Source organism: Monodon monoceros, unplaced genomic scaffold (genome assembly GCF_005190385.1).
Source record: "Monodon monoceros isolate NGI ecotype Baffin Bay Population unplaced genomic scaffold, NGI_Narwhal_1 Super_Scaffold_5, whole genome shotgun sequence".
Taxonomy (NCBI): Eukaryota; Metazoa; Chordata; class Mammalia; order Artiodactyla; family Monodontidae; genus Monodon; species Monodon monoceros.
Genome location: NW_021703782.1, coordinates 101,643,943 through 101,656,185, shown reverse-complemented (window position 1 = coordinate 101,656,185; position 12,243 = coordinate 101,643,943). Strand labels below are relative to the sequence as shown.

General features: G+C 60.2%; 1 protein-coding gene across 1 annotated transcript in view; it reads right to left on the bottom strand.

Annotated features, from left to right (window-relative positions):
• CRB2 (crumbs cell polarity complex component 2) overlaps positions 1–11,236 on the bottom strand; it is a 21,658-nt gene extending 10,422 nt beyond the window's left edge. Inside the window, exons 1-6 of the mRNA XM_029202623.1 lie at positions 11,100–11,236; positions 4,447–4,770; positions 1,892–2,087; positions 1,622–1,761; positions 971–1,156; positions 683–796 (exon numbers count right to left, since the gene is read on the bottom strand). Of these exons, the coding sequence (XP_029058456.1) occupies positions 683–796; positions 971–1,156; positions 1,622–1,761; positions 1,892–2,087; positions 4,447–4,770; positions 11,100–11,193 (1,054 nt within the window). The 5' untranslated portion in view covers positions 11,194–11,236. The remainder of the gene's footprint in view (positions 1–682; positions 797–970; positions 1,157–1,621; positions 1,762–1,891; positions 2,088–4,446; positions 4,771–11,099) is intronic.
• Between the last annotated feature and the right edge of the window lie 1,007 nt (positions 11,237–12,243).

The following is a 12,243-nucleotide window of genomic DNA, read 5'->3' as shown; positions in this document are numbered from 1 at the left end:
CACCCCCCCACCACACTTCCTCCACCTCCACCACACACACCCCCACCACACTCCCTCCACCACACACCCACCGTTTTTACCTCCTCTGTCCTGGCCGAATTGCCCTGTCCTCCCTGCAGGCCCCTTGGCCTCTGCCCAGCCCTTTGATGTCAGGTGTCTAGGGCTCTCTCTGCCCAACACTCCACACTTTCTCCTGGATAACCTTGGCTGCCTGAGACTCCAGCTGCAGGACCCCCAGTCTCAGGCCCCTCTCCTGGGCCACAGACCCCAGATCACCAGCCCCTACCCGGGCTCCTCCCTGTAGGTGCTCCACAGGCACTCAGACTCAGTATGGACAAGGCTGAGCTTACCATCCTCTACCCAATGTCACCCAGGGCAGAAACTCGGCCAGCATCCCTGACACCTCCCACTCACACCTGGAAAAACCCTCAGGGCCTGTAGCGTGCCCCTCATAAATATTTCTCAACCTCCACTCCAGAAGGTTTTCCCCCCACTCCCACCTCCAAAGCCCAGGTCCCAGCTCAGTCCTCTTACCTGTCACCTGGCCACTACACCCACCTCCTCCCTAATGTCCTTGACCCCATCAATCCAGCCTCCACACATCAGCCAGAAGGAACCTTCTTGCCCCAGGTCCACCGCATCTGACCTTGCCCTGCCCCAGTGCCCACCGCACCCCAGGCACCTGTGTAGCCATCTGAACAGTGGCACTGGAAGCCATTGGGCAGGTCCTGGCAGAGGCCTCCACTGAGGCATGGCCGTGAGGCACACTCGTCCACGTCCACACTGCAGTCGTCCCCTGCAAGAAGCCCAGCTGTGGTTCCCACAGCTCCCTCAGAGCCAGACTGGAACTGGAAAGGGCCCATCTTATAGCTAGGGAGCCTGAGGCCAGAGAGAGGTGCTTGAACCCAGCTTCGGCACCCCTCCCGCGCATCTGGACACTACAGACCTGCTTCCCTGCAAGGGGGCTCACCCTCAAAGCCCAGAGGGCAGCGGCACAGGAAGCCAGCAGCATGGCGGAAGCTGAAGGCTCCTGGGAAGGCGGCCTGGATGCCCCCGTAGAGGGTTGGGTCGGAGCGCTGCAGGCACTGGCCCCCGTGCTGACAGGGGCCCACCGCACATTCATCCTCATCCACCTCGCACCGCTCGCCGCTGTAGCCTGGGGACACACACAGGTGGGCGCCAGGTCACAGGCGGTCACCAAGCTGCAGCCCTCCACTGCTGCCAGGCCAACCCAGCTCAGATATGGTCACGGATATTCCGAGGGAGGGACACACGGACGGGGTAGGAATGACCAGTGCAGGCTTCACCAGCATCAGCATCGTGTTACTATTATTACTAGCATTACTGAGCACTCTGCACGTGCGGGGCCCTGTACCAAGGCTTGATGGGCGCTACACCTTTTTACTCTCCTCAGAACAGCCCAGGAGCAGGTGCTGTGATTAGCCCTGTTTAGCAGATCTGGAAACTGAGGCTCAGAGAAGTTGCAGTCACAGGCACACACTGGGCTTAGTCCACTCAGGGTGTGTGCGCACGGCCAGGTTGTCCTCCTCAGCCTGAGCCCCCGCCCCCCTGGGCGTGCGGGCGCGCACGCGCACACGCTCTCGCGCACGCGCACACACACCTGGCCAGCAGAGGCAGCGGAAGCTCCCGAGGCCCTCGAGGCAGGACGCGTTGTTCGCGCAGGGCGCCGACGCGCACTCCAGCACCTCCTGCTCGCAGCGCGCGCCCTCGTAGCCCGTGTCCGCGCAGTCGCACCGGAACCTGCAGGGGGGCGCGCGACCGGAGCTGAGCACGCGCCCGAACCTCCAGCTCCCTCTATCTCCATCGCGCCCCCCACCCCGCCGCCCACCGCGCAGCCTCACCGCTTGAGGGCACCCGGCCGCCCGCTCACCCGTTGACCAGGTCGTGGCATACGCCCCCGTGCACGCACGGCTGGCTCTGGCACTCGTCCAGGTCCAGCTGGCAGCTGGCGCCCCCGAAGCCCGGCGCGCACACGCAGCGGTAGGAGCCCAAGCCGTCCAAGCACGAGCCCCCGTGCAGGCAGGGCGCCGAGGCACACTCGTCCACCTCCGCCTCGCAGGTCACGCCTGGACAGGGACCGAGACAGACAGAGAGATGGCCGCCCAGAGGGAGCGCGAATGAGGCCGAGCCAGGCTGACCCGAAACCTGCTCCAGACTGACCAGGAGCGGAACGTCAGGATCCAAAGAGAGAATCCGTTGTTCCATTCATCCAGAGCAGGTGTTTCTTGCGCCAGCAGTAACAGTGGGGTTGAAACAACACAGACATCCCTGCCCCCTTGAGCTCATACCAGTCTAGCCCAGGAGACGGGGATTAGGTCAATATTACGTAAATGTAATATTGCTCAACAGTGGGTACGTGCTAGATGCTGTGACAGCAAGAGGCAGGGTCTTAGCCTGGGGTATTGAGAGTCAGGGAAGGCTTCTTGGAAGAAGAGACTTGAAGGATGAGGGGGCATTCGCTAGACTAGGATAGGGGGCTGTGTGAGCAGTTGGATTCCAGAGAGACTGTAAGTCTCTCCAGAGAGACTATTGGTGAAGACCTGCTTGGGGCAGGGGCATGATGCCCTAGGGCAGGGGTGCATGGAGGGTCGGGGAGCAAAGGGGAGAGTGAAGGAGGTGGGGCAGGAGTGGGGAGTGTCAGGCCTTGGGGGCCAAGTAACACAGTCCGAGCTTATCCTGAAAGCTTTAAGCAGCTGATATACAGTCCTCTCTACATTTCGCTCTGCTGGCTTTTTGTGGAGGGTGTAAGGAGGGACCCCAGCAAGGAGGGGCATACCCGGTGGGAGATGCTGGACCAAGGTAGCCAACTCCTTCAGGCTTTCCCTGCACTGTCTTGCTTTTACAACTGGAAGTCCTGTGTCTTGGGAACCCTCTCAGTCCTGGGTAAAACCAAGACGGTTGGAAGGCTCTCAGGGGAGGGGCTGTGGAGATGAAGGGAGATGGAGGATCTCAGGGTTTGGAAATGTACTGCCCGAGCTCATCGTGGAGCCCGCTTGTCATTGTACACTCCAGTGGCCCTGCCTCTACCCCCTAAGTGGGATTGGTCGTGGGGGTCTGGGGACCCAGCTGGCTCCAGCTGGAACCTTCCCCCCTTCCTGGCTCAGTGAGCACAAAACAGGGGCCCTCCTTCCTGTGACCCCGCCCCACTCCCACCCTCTGTGCCAGGGGGAGCCAGGCCCAGGCCGCCTGGAATCCCAACCTCCCCCGCCTGGCTAGGAAGGGAAGGAGGAGGAAGTGAATCACAGCAGACGCTGTCCCCACTCACATCCACAACTCACCCAGAAAGCATTACCCAAAGTGTCTGAGCACCGCACATCTGGGCACGCACACACCTGCTGGCACCCACACACAGACTTTCCCACAAACACATTCAGGGATCCCAGACACCCGTGGATACTGGCAGACACAGAGGCCTTTACGTGACCTACTCACACATCCACAACTAATCTATCCAGACACCTGAATTCTCAAATGATGAGAAAGGTACATGGAACCCGTTTCCAAAGTTCATTTTCATCTGTGTGCTGAGATCCATCTCTCCACTCTATGCCCCCTCTCCCCGGGGCCCAGCCCCCAAGTCTGTACCTCTTACTCTGAGGTGACCTCAAACTGCCCTCTGCCCTCAGAGAGAGTCATCTGAATTCAGGGTTGAATAGAACCTGGAGTGTCCACACTGCAGGCTCCCAGCTGCCCTAGACCTAGCCTCGCTCCCAGACCTGTCCCTAGCTGCGCCCTCCTTCCTGACTTCCAGGCAGTTGCTCCAGGATGCTCTCGCCTTGGAGGGTGGATGGGACTGGGACAGGGCCATACTCTGGAGGAGGGAACTGTCCCCCTCAAGACAGCAGAGATCCCTGGGGGTACATCTACGTTACAATTTGAGCAAGTCCACCAGTGTCTCTATGCAGGAACTCTGGGGGCTCCCGCCCCCAGGGGAGAGGGTCCACATGACAACCTGAACCATATCGGGGTATCGTGCTCCAGAACCATCAGACGAGCCACCAGAGGATGTCTGTGCTACAGCCTGACGGGTCTGGAGTGAGTCGATGCTAGAAGTACTGTCTAGATGTGTCCTCGTTAAAGCCAAGCCAGGCATATCTACACTCTAGTCCCAGAGATGCCTGAGGGGTGTCTCCACTACCAGCACCACCTGAACCCTACAAGGGACTGAAATAACACTTGTCCAGTGTCTGTAGTGTGCCAGGCGCCGTGCCAGCGCTCGCTCATCACACTCTTATCCGGAGCTGCCAGGTTAGCCCGAGAAGCATTAATTCCGCAGCATGACCAAGAGTGGGCACACCCTAGAGCTGCCAGGATGCCTGGGGGTGTCTCTCCTCTAAGGTCAAAGCTGAATTCGTGATTTGACAACTCTGAGCCGCTGACGGGGTCGACATTACACACGCCTCTGGGAAGAGCTGGGGCCATTACCTGCATAGCCGAGGGGGCAGTGGCACTCGTAGCGATCGGCCAGGTTGTGGCAGGTGGCCCCGTGGTGGCAGGGCCGGGACGCACACTCATCGATGTCCAGCTCACAGTGTGGGCCCTGGAATCCGGGCACGCAGTAGCAGCGGAAGCCACTGGGGTCTGGAGTCTGGGGCACACACAGAGCACCGTGGTGGCATGGCTGACTGGCACAGCCCCGGGGCTCCAGGGGCCCACAGGTATAGCCACCATTCTCTGTAGCCTGGCACTCGGTCCCTGGAGCACATGGGTCTGAGGCACAGGCACCCGGGGGGTCCGAAGGCGCCGTTCCTGTAGAGAGAGGAAACTGGCTGGGCAGGGTGGACGGGGGCTACCAGGACACTCCCCTCCCCATACCCAGGCCCATCCCCAGACCCTAGAGTCAGCAGCAGGGCTCTGTCAGTACTCTGGAGGACGCAGGGAGCGCCAGGGGGTCTACACACCAGGTGCCAGCAGGCTGCATGCATCTGCACCCAGAACTGGGAATGGTTTCAGGGGTGCCTCCAAAGCAGGGAAATAGGACCCGGGATGCCTGGCTCCCCGGGCAGGATTAGTGAGCAGACGCCCACTAACCCTGTGAGCTTTTCGCTCCACGGTGTCAGTGCAGCCCCACAGCGCCCCTTGGAAGCAGGCCCTGTCAGGCCCATTTTACAAGAGAGCGGATCCAGGCTCCAGAGTGAAAGTGAGGACTTGCCTGAGGTCACACAGCAAGTTCGTGCTGGCTTAGCCCTCAGGGTCTGTCCGTGTGCTCCAGCCCCACCTGGGGAGGGGATCCCCGGCCTGCTCCCTCCCAGGAGGGTGTCTCCTCCCACTGCCCACTCCACTGCTCCCGCTGGGGGTCTGGTAACTCCATCCCTGCGTGAAACTGGAGATGGAGGACTTCAAAGGCCCCTCTCTCCCCTCCACCCCTCCTCCCCTCCTGGCCCTGCTGGCCTGGGAACTTCTCAGAGGATCCCTGGCCCTCACAGTATCCGCCGCCATCAGCAAGTGTGAGTGGCCAGACTGGCCGGGGTCACAGGGTTCAGGGCAGGTATTGAGACCAGCCGACTGAACTCCCGGCTCCAGCCACTGCGACATCTCCACAAGGCAGAGCTCCCTCACTTAGAGGGTCATCTCCTGATCTGGAGCCCGCCTCCCTCCCACCTCCCTTGCTAAGAGCCTGTCAGTGTCATGCGGGCGTAAGAACTTTTGAAGCTTTGAAGTCAGACAGCCCTGGGTCCAAATCCCCACTCGGCCAACAAGCTATGAGACCTTGGGCAAGTCATTTCTCCTACTGAGCCTTCGTTCCCCAATCTGAAGAGGGTTAATAATAGTACGTGCCTCGTAGGATACGGAAGGATTGAGAGCCTCAGGGACGGCAGTCAAGTGCCCACTCGGGGTAGGAACTCAGTAAGTGATGGAGGAGCGGGAGCCTCCCGCGAGAAGGAGGCACCTCGGACGGACCTGGGGCTCCGAGAGGCGCCCCTCCCCCACCCAGGTTGTCAACCAGACACTAACCAGGCCCCGGAACAGCTTCGGGCCCTGTGCCTCCCCTCCCCCACCCAGCGAAGACCCCCCAGATAAGGCTCGACAGCCTCTCAGGCGTCATCCACATTCCACCAGGCAGGGCTGTCCACCGGCCAGCCCCAACCCTTGCCAGCCAGGGCCAAGCAGGATGGGGGACAGGGAGACAGAGGTACCGACCGACCGATGGACCCAGGGAGAGAGCCCAGCTGTCAGCCCCACCGCCCAGCTCCCAAAGCGCCTGGTACAGCTCAACATGGGCTCGCTCTCCAAGATTCTCACCAAGAGGGGGTAGGGGCAAGCACCCACCCAGGGCCAGGTGTGTGGCAAGGGGACAGAGGGTCTGAAACAGTGTCAGGCCAAGATAACCTTCCAGGGCTCTGGGCTCCACAGACCCTCTCTGCCCACAGCTCCCCTCCCCGAAGCCTGGTCTCACCAGTGAGGGCAGGGGCCATCTGGGCCCCTCTGAGGGACTTATGGGCAGCTTGTCTTTCTTCTTCCCACCCTGAGCCATGGTGGCGGATCAGTATAGAGCCTGGTCCTCCAGGGCTAAATAGTCCGATGTGGGTGGGAAGATGGTCTGATTGGGAGGGGGAGATGCTCTGATGGGGGTGAGTGGATCAGGCTTCCTTGGGAAAGGACACAGGTTTGGGCATCAGACCCGGCTTGTATCTGGGGTGTGAACAGTGCCCGCCTTGTGAGTGTTGTGAGGGGCCACTGAGGGAACGTGAAGCCCCGGCACCAGCGAGCCTTCAGTGAGGGCTCTGGCCATTACAGTCAGGGTCCCTGGACCCAGCACACTCAGGAGGAGCAGCACAGTGGCCACAGCTCCCACTTGAAGGGCCCTGGCTGTTGGGTCCTATGCCAACAGGCCCTTCGTTTAATCCCAGCAAGCGCCACCCCTCATCTGTGTGACCCAAGGGACCCCACCCCAGTCTGGAGCTTTGCCCCTGATTCAGAGCAGGCTGAGGAGGCAGCACTTGCGGGGACAGGGGAAGGTGCTTCATCACTGTGGGAGCAGGTGGGCCATGACCCTGTATGACGGAGCCCCAGGAGGCCGAGCCCAGCCCCACTGGAGGAAGGAGTTCCTGCAGGCAGAGAGGGAGGGAGCTGTCCGCCCTAGGAGGCCTGCAGTGGTGCCAGAAGCCTGCATGTGAGGCCCAGCCTTCTCTCTTGTGTAATCTCTGTCTTCACAGTTACCTTAGGGGGTGGATAGAGCTATCATTCATTTTTTACAGTTGAGGAAAGTGAGGCTCAGAGATAAGCGACTTCACAGTTCCCTAGGAGGGGCTGGAATCCAAACCCAGGTCTCACTGCTCCACAGCCTCCACTCTAGGGGTTCCAGAATCACCCCAGGACCTATATAAAGGATACGGATTCCTGGGCCCCACTCCAGACCCAGAGATGCAGAACACTTGGGCCTGGGGCCCAAGAATCTGCATTGCAACATGCTCCCTGGGGACTCCTTTGCACGTTGAGGCCTGGGAACAAGCACTGACCTTGGGCGCTCTGCCTCCAGGGAGCGAGCCTGGGAGGCCTGGCTAGCCCAGGGCTGAGGGGAGGAGAGGTGAGGATGGCGGGATGGAGAAGGGGCCTTCCCAGCCTGGCTGGAGGGGCGTGGCCTGTTGCCAGGGTGACGAGGGGCCTGTGCTTATCTTTACAAATCCCTCCTGACCTCTCAGGCTGCCTGGGAAGACCTGGCGGGGGAAGGATTAACGGACACCCGCCCCCTCCCCTTGGACCTGCTGCCCTGCCCTGGGAAGGCCCAGAACCCACCTCCGGGAAGAGAATTTTCTTCATGGAAAGGACAGGATTATAATAACAGGAACCATTTCGTGAGTGCACGTGTAGCTGTGCTACACATCTTGCATCTATTATTACATTATTGTGTTTGATTCAAACTGGAAAAGGTGGGTGCCAGTAAGAAAACTGTTTCTCTAACTCAGAGAGGTTGATAAACTTGCCCAGGATCATTCCTCAAAAAACTAAGAAGCAGATCATTTCCAGACTTCTGTGAAGTCCACATCTCCCAATGCATGTGAAATTCCCACTTTGCAAACTCTAAGTTGCCACCCACGCATTGTCATTTTAGAGCATTCTAGCCCAGCCTCCCCCAGGCACTGAAAGAGTCTCTCAGAAGGCTTGCCTGAGAGTGAAGGTTCCAATATCAGCCTGGGCAGAGCGGGCAGTCTTCTATGTCTATCCAGATCCAGCTGCTAGCAATTGCACGGTGCTTCAGGCTTCACTCCGTGCCTAGTTACTCCTACTTTATTTGCACTTGTGTAACAGGCCTAATGAGAACTGCCAACGACTAATGAGAAGTGTTTGCTGAGGGTGGGTTTTGTAAAGCTTCTCATCTTGACAAGGCAAAAAAGAGAATACATCTGGGAAGCCACCCAAGATCCCATAAGATGTGCTTCTGGCATAGGGAAAAAACTGCCCACCTAATAGCATGAGGCCCCAAGGGTAGGACTGAATAACAGTGCAGCACAGCTGGGGCAGAGCCATCGGGAAAGGGCTAAATGCCTCTAATAAGGCAGCAGAGTTTGGAATAGTCTTTTACAAAAATGTTTATCACCTGAGGTTAAAAGACATAATTTTGGTAACCCCCACAATAGCTGTCGTGGATCCACTGCCTACCCTTTGCCTGGCGTTGGCAAATTCCAATGTTTCCAGACCATGGTCTCAGAGGGCTGGGGCCATGGAGGCACTTCCTGGAATGGGCGTGAGACCGGGCAGATGGGTTCCCAGGCCTGCCACCCCAGCAGGCCACTTTTAACTATTAGTGGCTTCCGGCTCCTTTCTAAAATTTCCTTTGAAACGGGATTCCATGCCAAACCTAAGTTGGAGAACTGCTGCATTTTCTTATCGGATTCTTGTAGCAGCCCTCAGAGTGAGCTGGTTTGCCCCCTTTAGACAGAAGCACAGAGAGGAGATGTGACTTTACATAGACTGGTCCCATAGGCGCCTGTGAAATCCTGGCCCTGCCACACACAAGCTGTGACTCTGGGCAAGTTACTGACCCTCTCTGGGCCTCGCTTTCCTCCTCTGTAAGCTGGGGGTATCAGAGTCGACTTCATGGGGCTGTTGTGAGAATTAAATTCGATCATGTTAGTCCAGGAGCAGCACGTACAGGCTGATGGTATTATTCACTTGCCAACAGATCTTTACTTGGGGCAAACACTGACTATCCAACAAATCCTGACGTTAGAGCATTTGTGTGTGGCTCCCTGCTCCCTGCCTCTGTCCTGCAAGCCCCCACCCAGCTCTGGCTGGAGGAGGGGCCGGACTTGGGGGCTGGACTTGCTGCCCCTTTGTCAGCTGGGCTCCCTGGTGTGCAGGCAGCCGGGAAGGATGTGAGAGCCCCGATGTGCCCCATTGTGCTCCAAGATGCTTGGCGCTCTCCTAGCAACCAGCCGGGCCTTTGTGGCAGACTAGGCCCAGGAGGGAGGGGCCCCGCTCAGGGCCTGGCAGGGGTGGGCAGCAGAGCCAGGGGCCCAGGGCATCCAGAACCCCCATCCCCTCTGGAATGGAAATTACTTTTCAAGTGACATCATCCCTGGCCCATCTCCTCTGGGCAGTCAGGGCTTGGGTCCTGGCATCCAGAAATGTTCATACCCATAGCACCGCACCCCAGCTTTCGGGGATCCCCAGGGAGGGGGCTCCCTGTGCCAACATTGCAGGGGGAAAGGCTGGTCCTGGGAATCCCAGCAGGGCTGCGGGCGGGTGAGTGTGTACATCAGTGTCCGCTCCCTTCGGTAGCATCCGTCTACTTGGTGTTCACTTTGCCACAAGGTCCATGTGAAGGTACCTCTGAGTGTGAGTGCACACCTGTGTGCAGGCACGTGTCACGTACAGCTAGGTGTGTGTGCTCGAGTGCATGTGTGGCGGGTCTACACGTGCCTCTGTGTGCCCTTGTACATGCCACACCACTGTGCTGGTGTGGGGGAAGTGCACGTGTGTGCGTGCACGTGCCTGTGTGTGTGCACTGTACGGTAGGGGACAGACCAGGATTTCATGCCCCTTGTGCAGAGAGCAGGCCCCCAGCTCCTCTTTGGTTTGCCTCAGGGGCCCAGCTTGTAAGGCCCCATCCTTCCCTGAGCCTCAGTTTCCTCCCTTGCAAAACAGGGGCCTTGTCCTCCACAAGGGCCCTGCGGAGAGGAGACGAAGGTTTTGTGAGCCGGGCCGTGCGAGAGGCTGAGGAAGGCCCCAGGGAGGGGCCTGAGAGGTTGGACCCACATCCTGGGACTCTGAGGAGGTGGGGGCTCCCCCGCTGCAGCGGAGCCCAGGCCGCCCTCCTGCACAGGACTTCCCAGGCCTGGCCCCGTAGCTATAGTGACCAAGACAAAGCATCCCCAGACCCCCCAGGAAGAATTCCAGGCCGGCGCACACGTGAATCCACTTGGACAAAAGCAAAAGCCTCTTGGTGAACGGGGTCTGGCTTCACGAAGCCCTTTCAGCTTGATCTGGGAACGCTGGGGGGCGGGGAGGGGGCAGCGGTGGACACATGTGTTCCCAGATGCCCAGCCACTCCCCAGGGATGCCAGAGCACCCCCAGCCCCGCAGTGCAGGCAGGGTGATCACCAAACGGAGGGGATGCAGGCAGAAGCCCTGGGTCTCCTTCCCTCTTCTCCACCCCAATCCACTGGGCGGGGGTCTGCTGCCCCCACCCCACGTCCCCGTGTCGAGAGCAAGGACACAGTTCAACCCACTCAGTAAGTTGCACCCCACAACTCGCGCTGGGATATAGCCCACCACACGCACAGAGCCTCAGACACAACCCCTGGCTCGCGCGGGACAGCTGCCCAGCCTCACAGCTTAGACGTGCCTACAGCCCACAGCCCATAACCTGCGCACAACTCACATGAGAGCCCCCAGACTCGGGCCTCACAGGCCAGAACAGCCCAGCCCAACACCCCTCCAAGACACACGGCCCACCCATTACCCGGACCCCGGCCGGTGGCGGTCCCCCCACAAAGTCCCCCGTGACCACGCAAGCTCCAGTGGCCCCCAGATGCGCACCCCCCTGCACCCTGCAGTCGGGCCCGGCACCCACACGGACACCCCACGGCCTGGGGTGCTGCCCTGGGTCCCCCAAGGCTCGGCCCCCAACTCACCGACCGGGAGGGCGAGGGCAGAGCCCCCGAGCAGCAGCAGCAGGAGAGGGGCCGGGGGCCTGGGGTCCCGGGTCCCAGGCCGGGCCAGCGCCATGGCAGCGCTTTGCTCGGCGGCTGTGGGAACGGGCGGCCTGGCTGGCTCCACACCCCCGTCTCCCTCCAACCAGCACTAATGCCGTGGACAGAGGCCCGGCCCCTCCCGCCTGCCCCTCCCCCTCCCCTCCCCCTCCCCACCCCGCCCTCCCAGGCGGCTCCACCTTGAGTAGGGTCTAGAGGAGGGGTCTGACCCAGCCCGCTCCCCAAGCGCAGGGCTCCAGACTCCAGATGAGGCCTTGGGGGCCCCCATGTGTCTGACCTTGTCCAAGGGCCCACCCTTCTCTCCCTCCTGACCTCCCGCCCCCTTTTCCGCCCACCTCTCAGGTCCTGCTGCCTCAGCCTCCTCATAGACATTTCTGTTCTGGGGGCTGTTCTTCTCACCAGATGATACCAGCTACTCCCAAGTCCTCCGTGATCCCACCCTGCCCACCCCCATCTTCTCTTAGCCCAGGCCTCCCTCCCCAGCCCAGCCCAAGCTCCCCTCCCACCTCCTCTCTGCTGGAAGCCCCAGCCCCTCCCACTCAGCTTGTTCCTCCCGGCCTGCTCCCTCCCAGGGCTGCCCACCTGAGAAGGCATCCCCCCCCCCCCCCCCCCCCCCCCCACCCCCCCCTGCAGCTGACGCCTCACTCCCCACTCCCCACGTTCAATCCACTGCGAGCTCCTGGCCGCTCCTCACCTCCATGTCCCTCAGTCCCACCCCACCTCTTCACTCCCATGGGCCCCACACTGCCACACACAGCCCCTCTCACCCCCGCCCTCAGGATGAGGTCCCCCGGCTCCCCCGACCCTCACCATCCCTTCAACCGCCAAACTGAGTCTTTTCTATTTCTCCCCTTTGGCCTAGATCTTCTGCCTTTGCTGTTTACAACTCCAAAAACCTCATAACGATCCAAGGCAGCCCATTCTATGGAACTGGCAGCTCTCACTAAGCAGCAAGCTTTCCCTCTCCACTGGCTGGGAAGTCCTTCTTGTTGTCTAACCTTACAGTCTCCTGCTGCACTTGATGTTTGCTTGCTCCAGGCTGGAGAGGGAAATGTTGTCTGGGTGG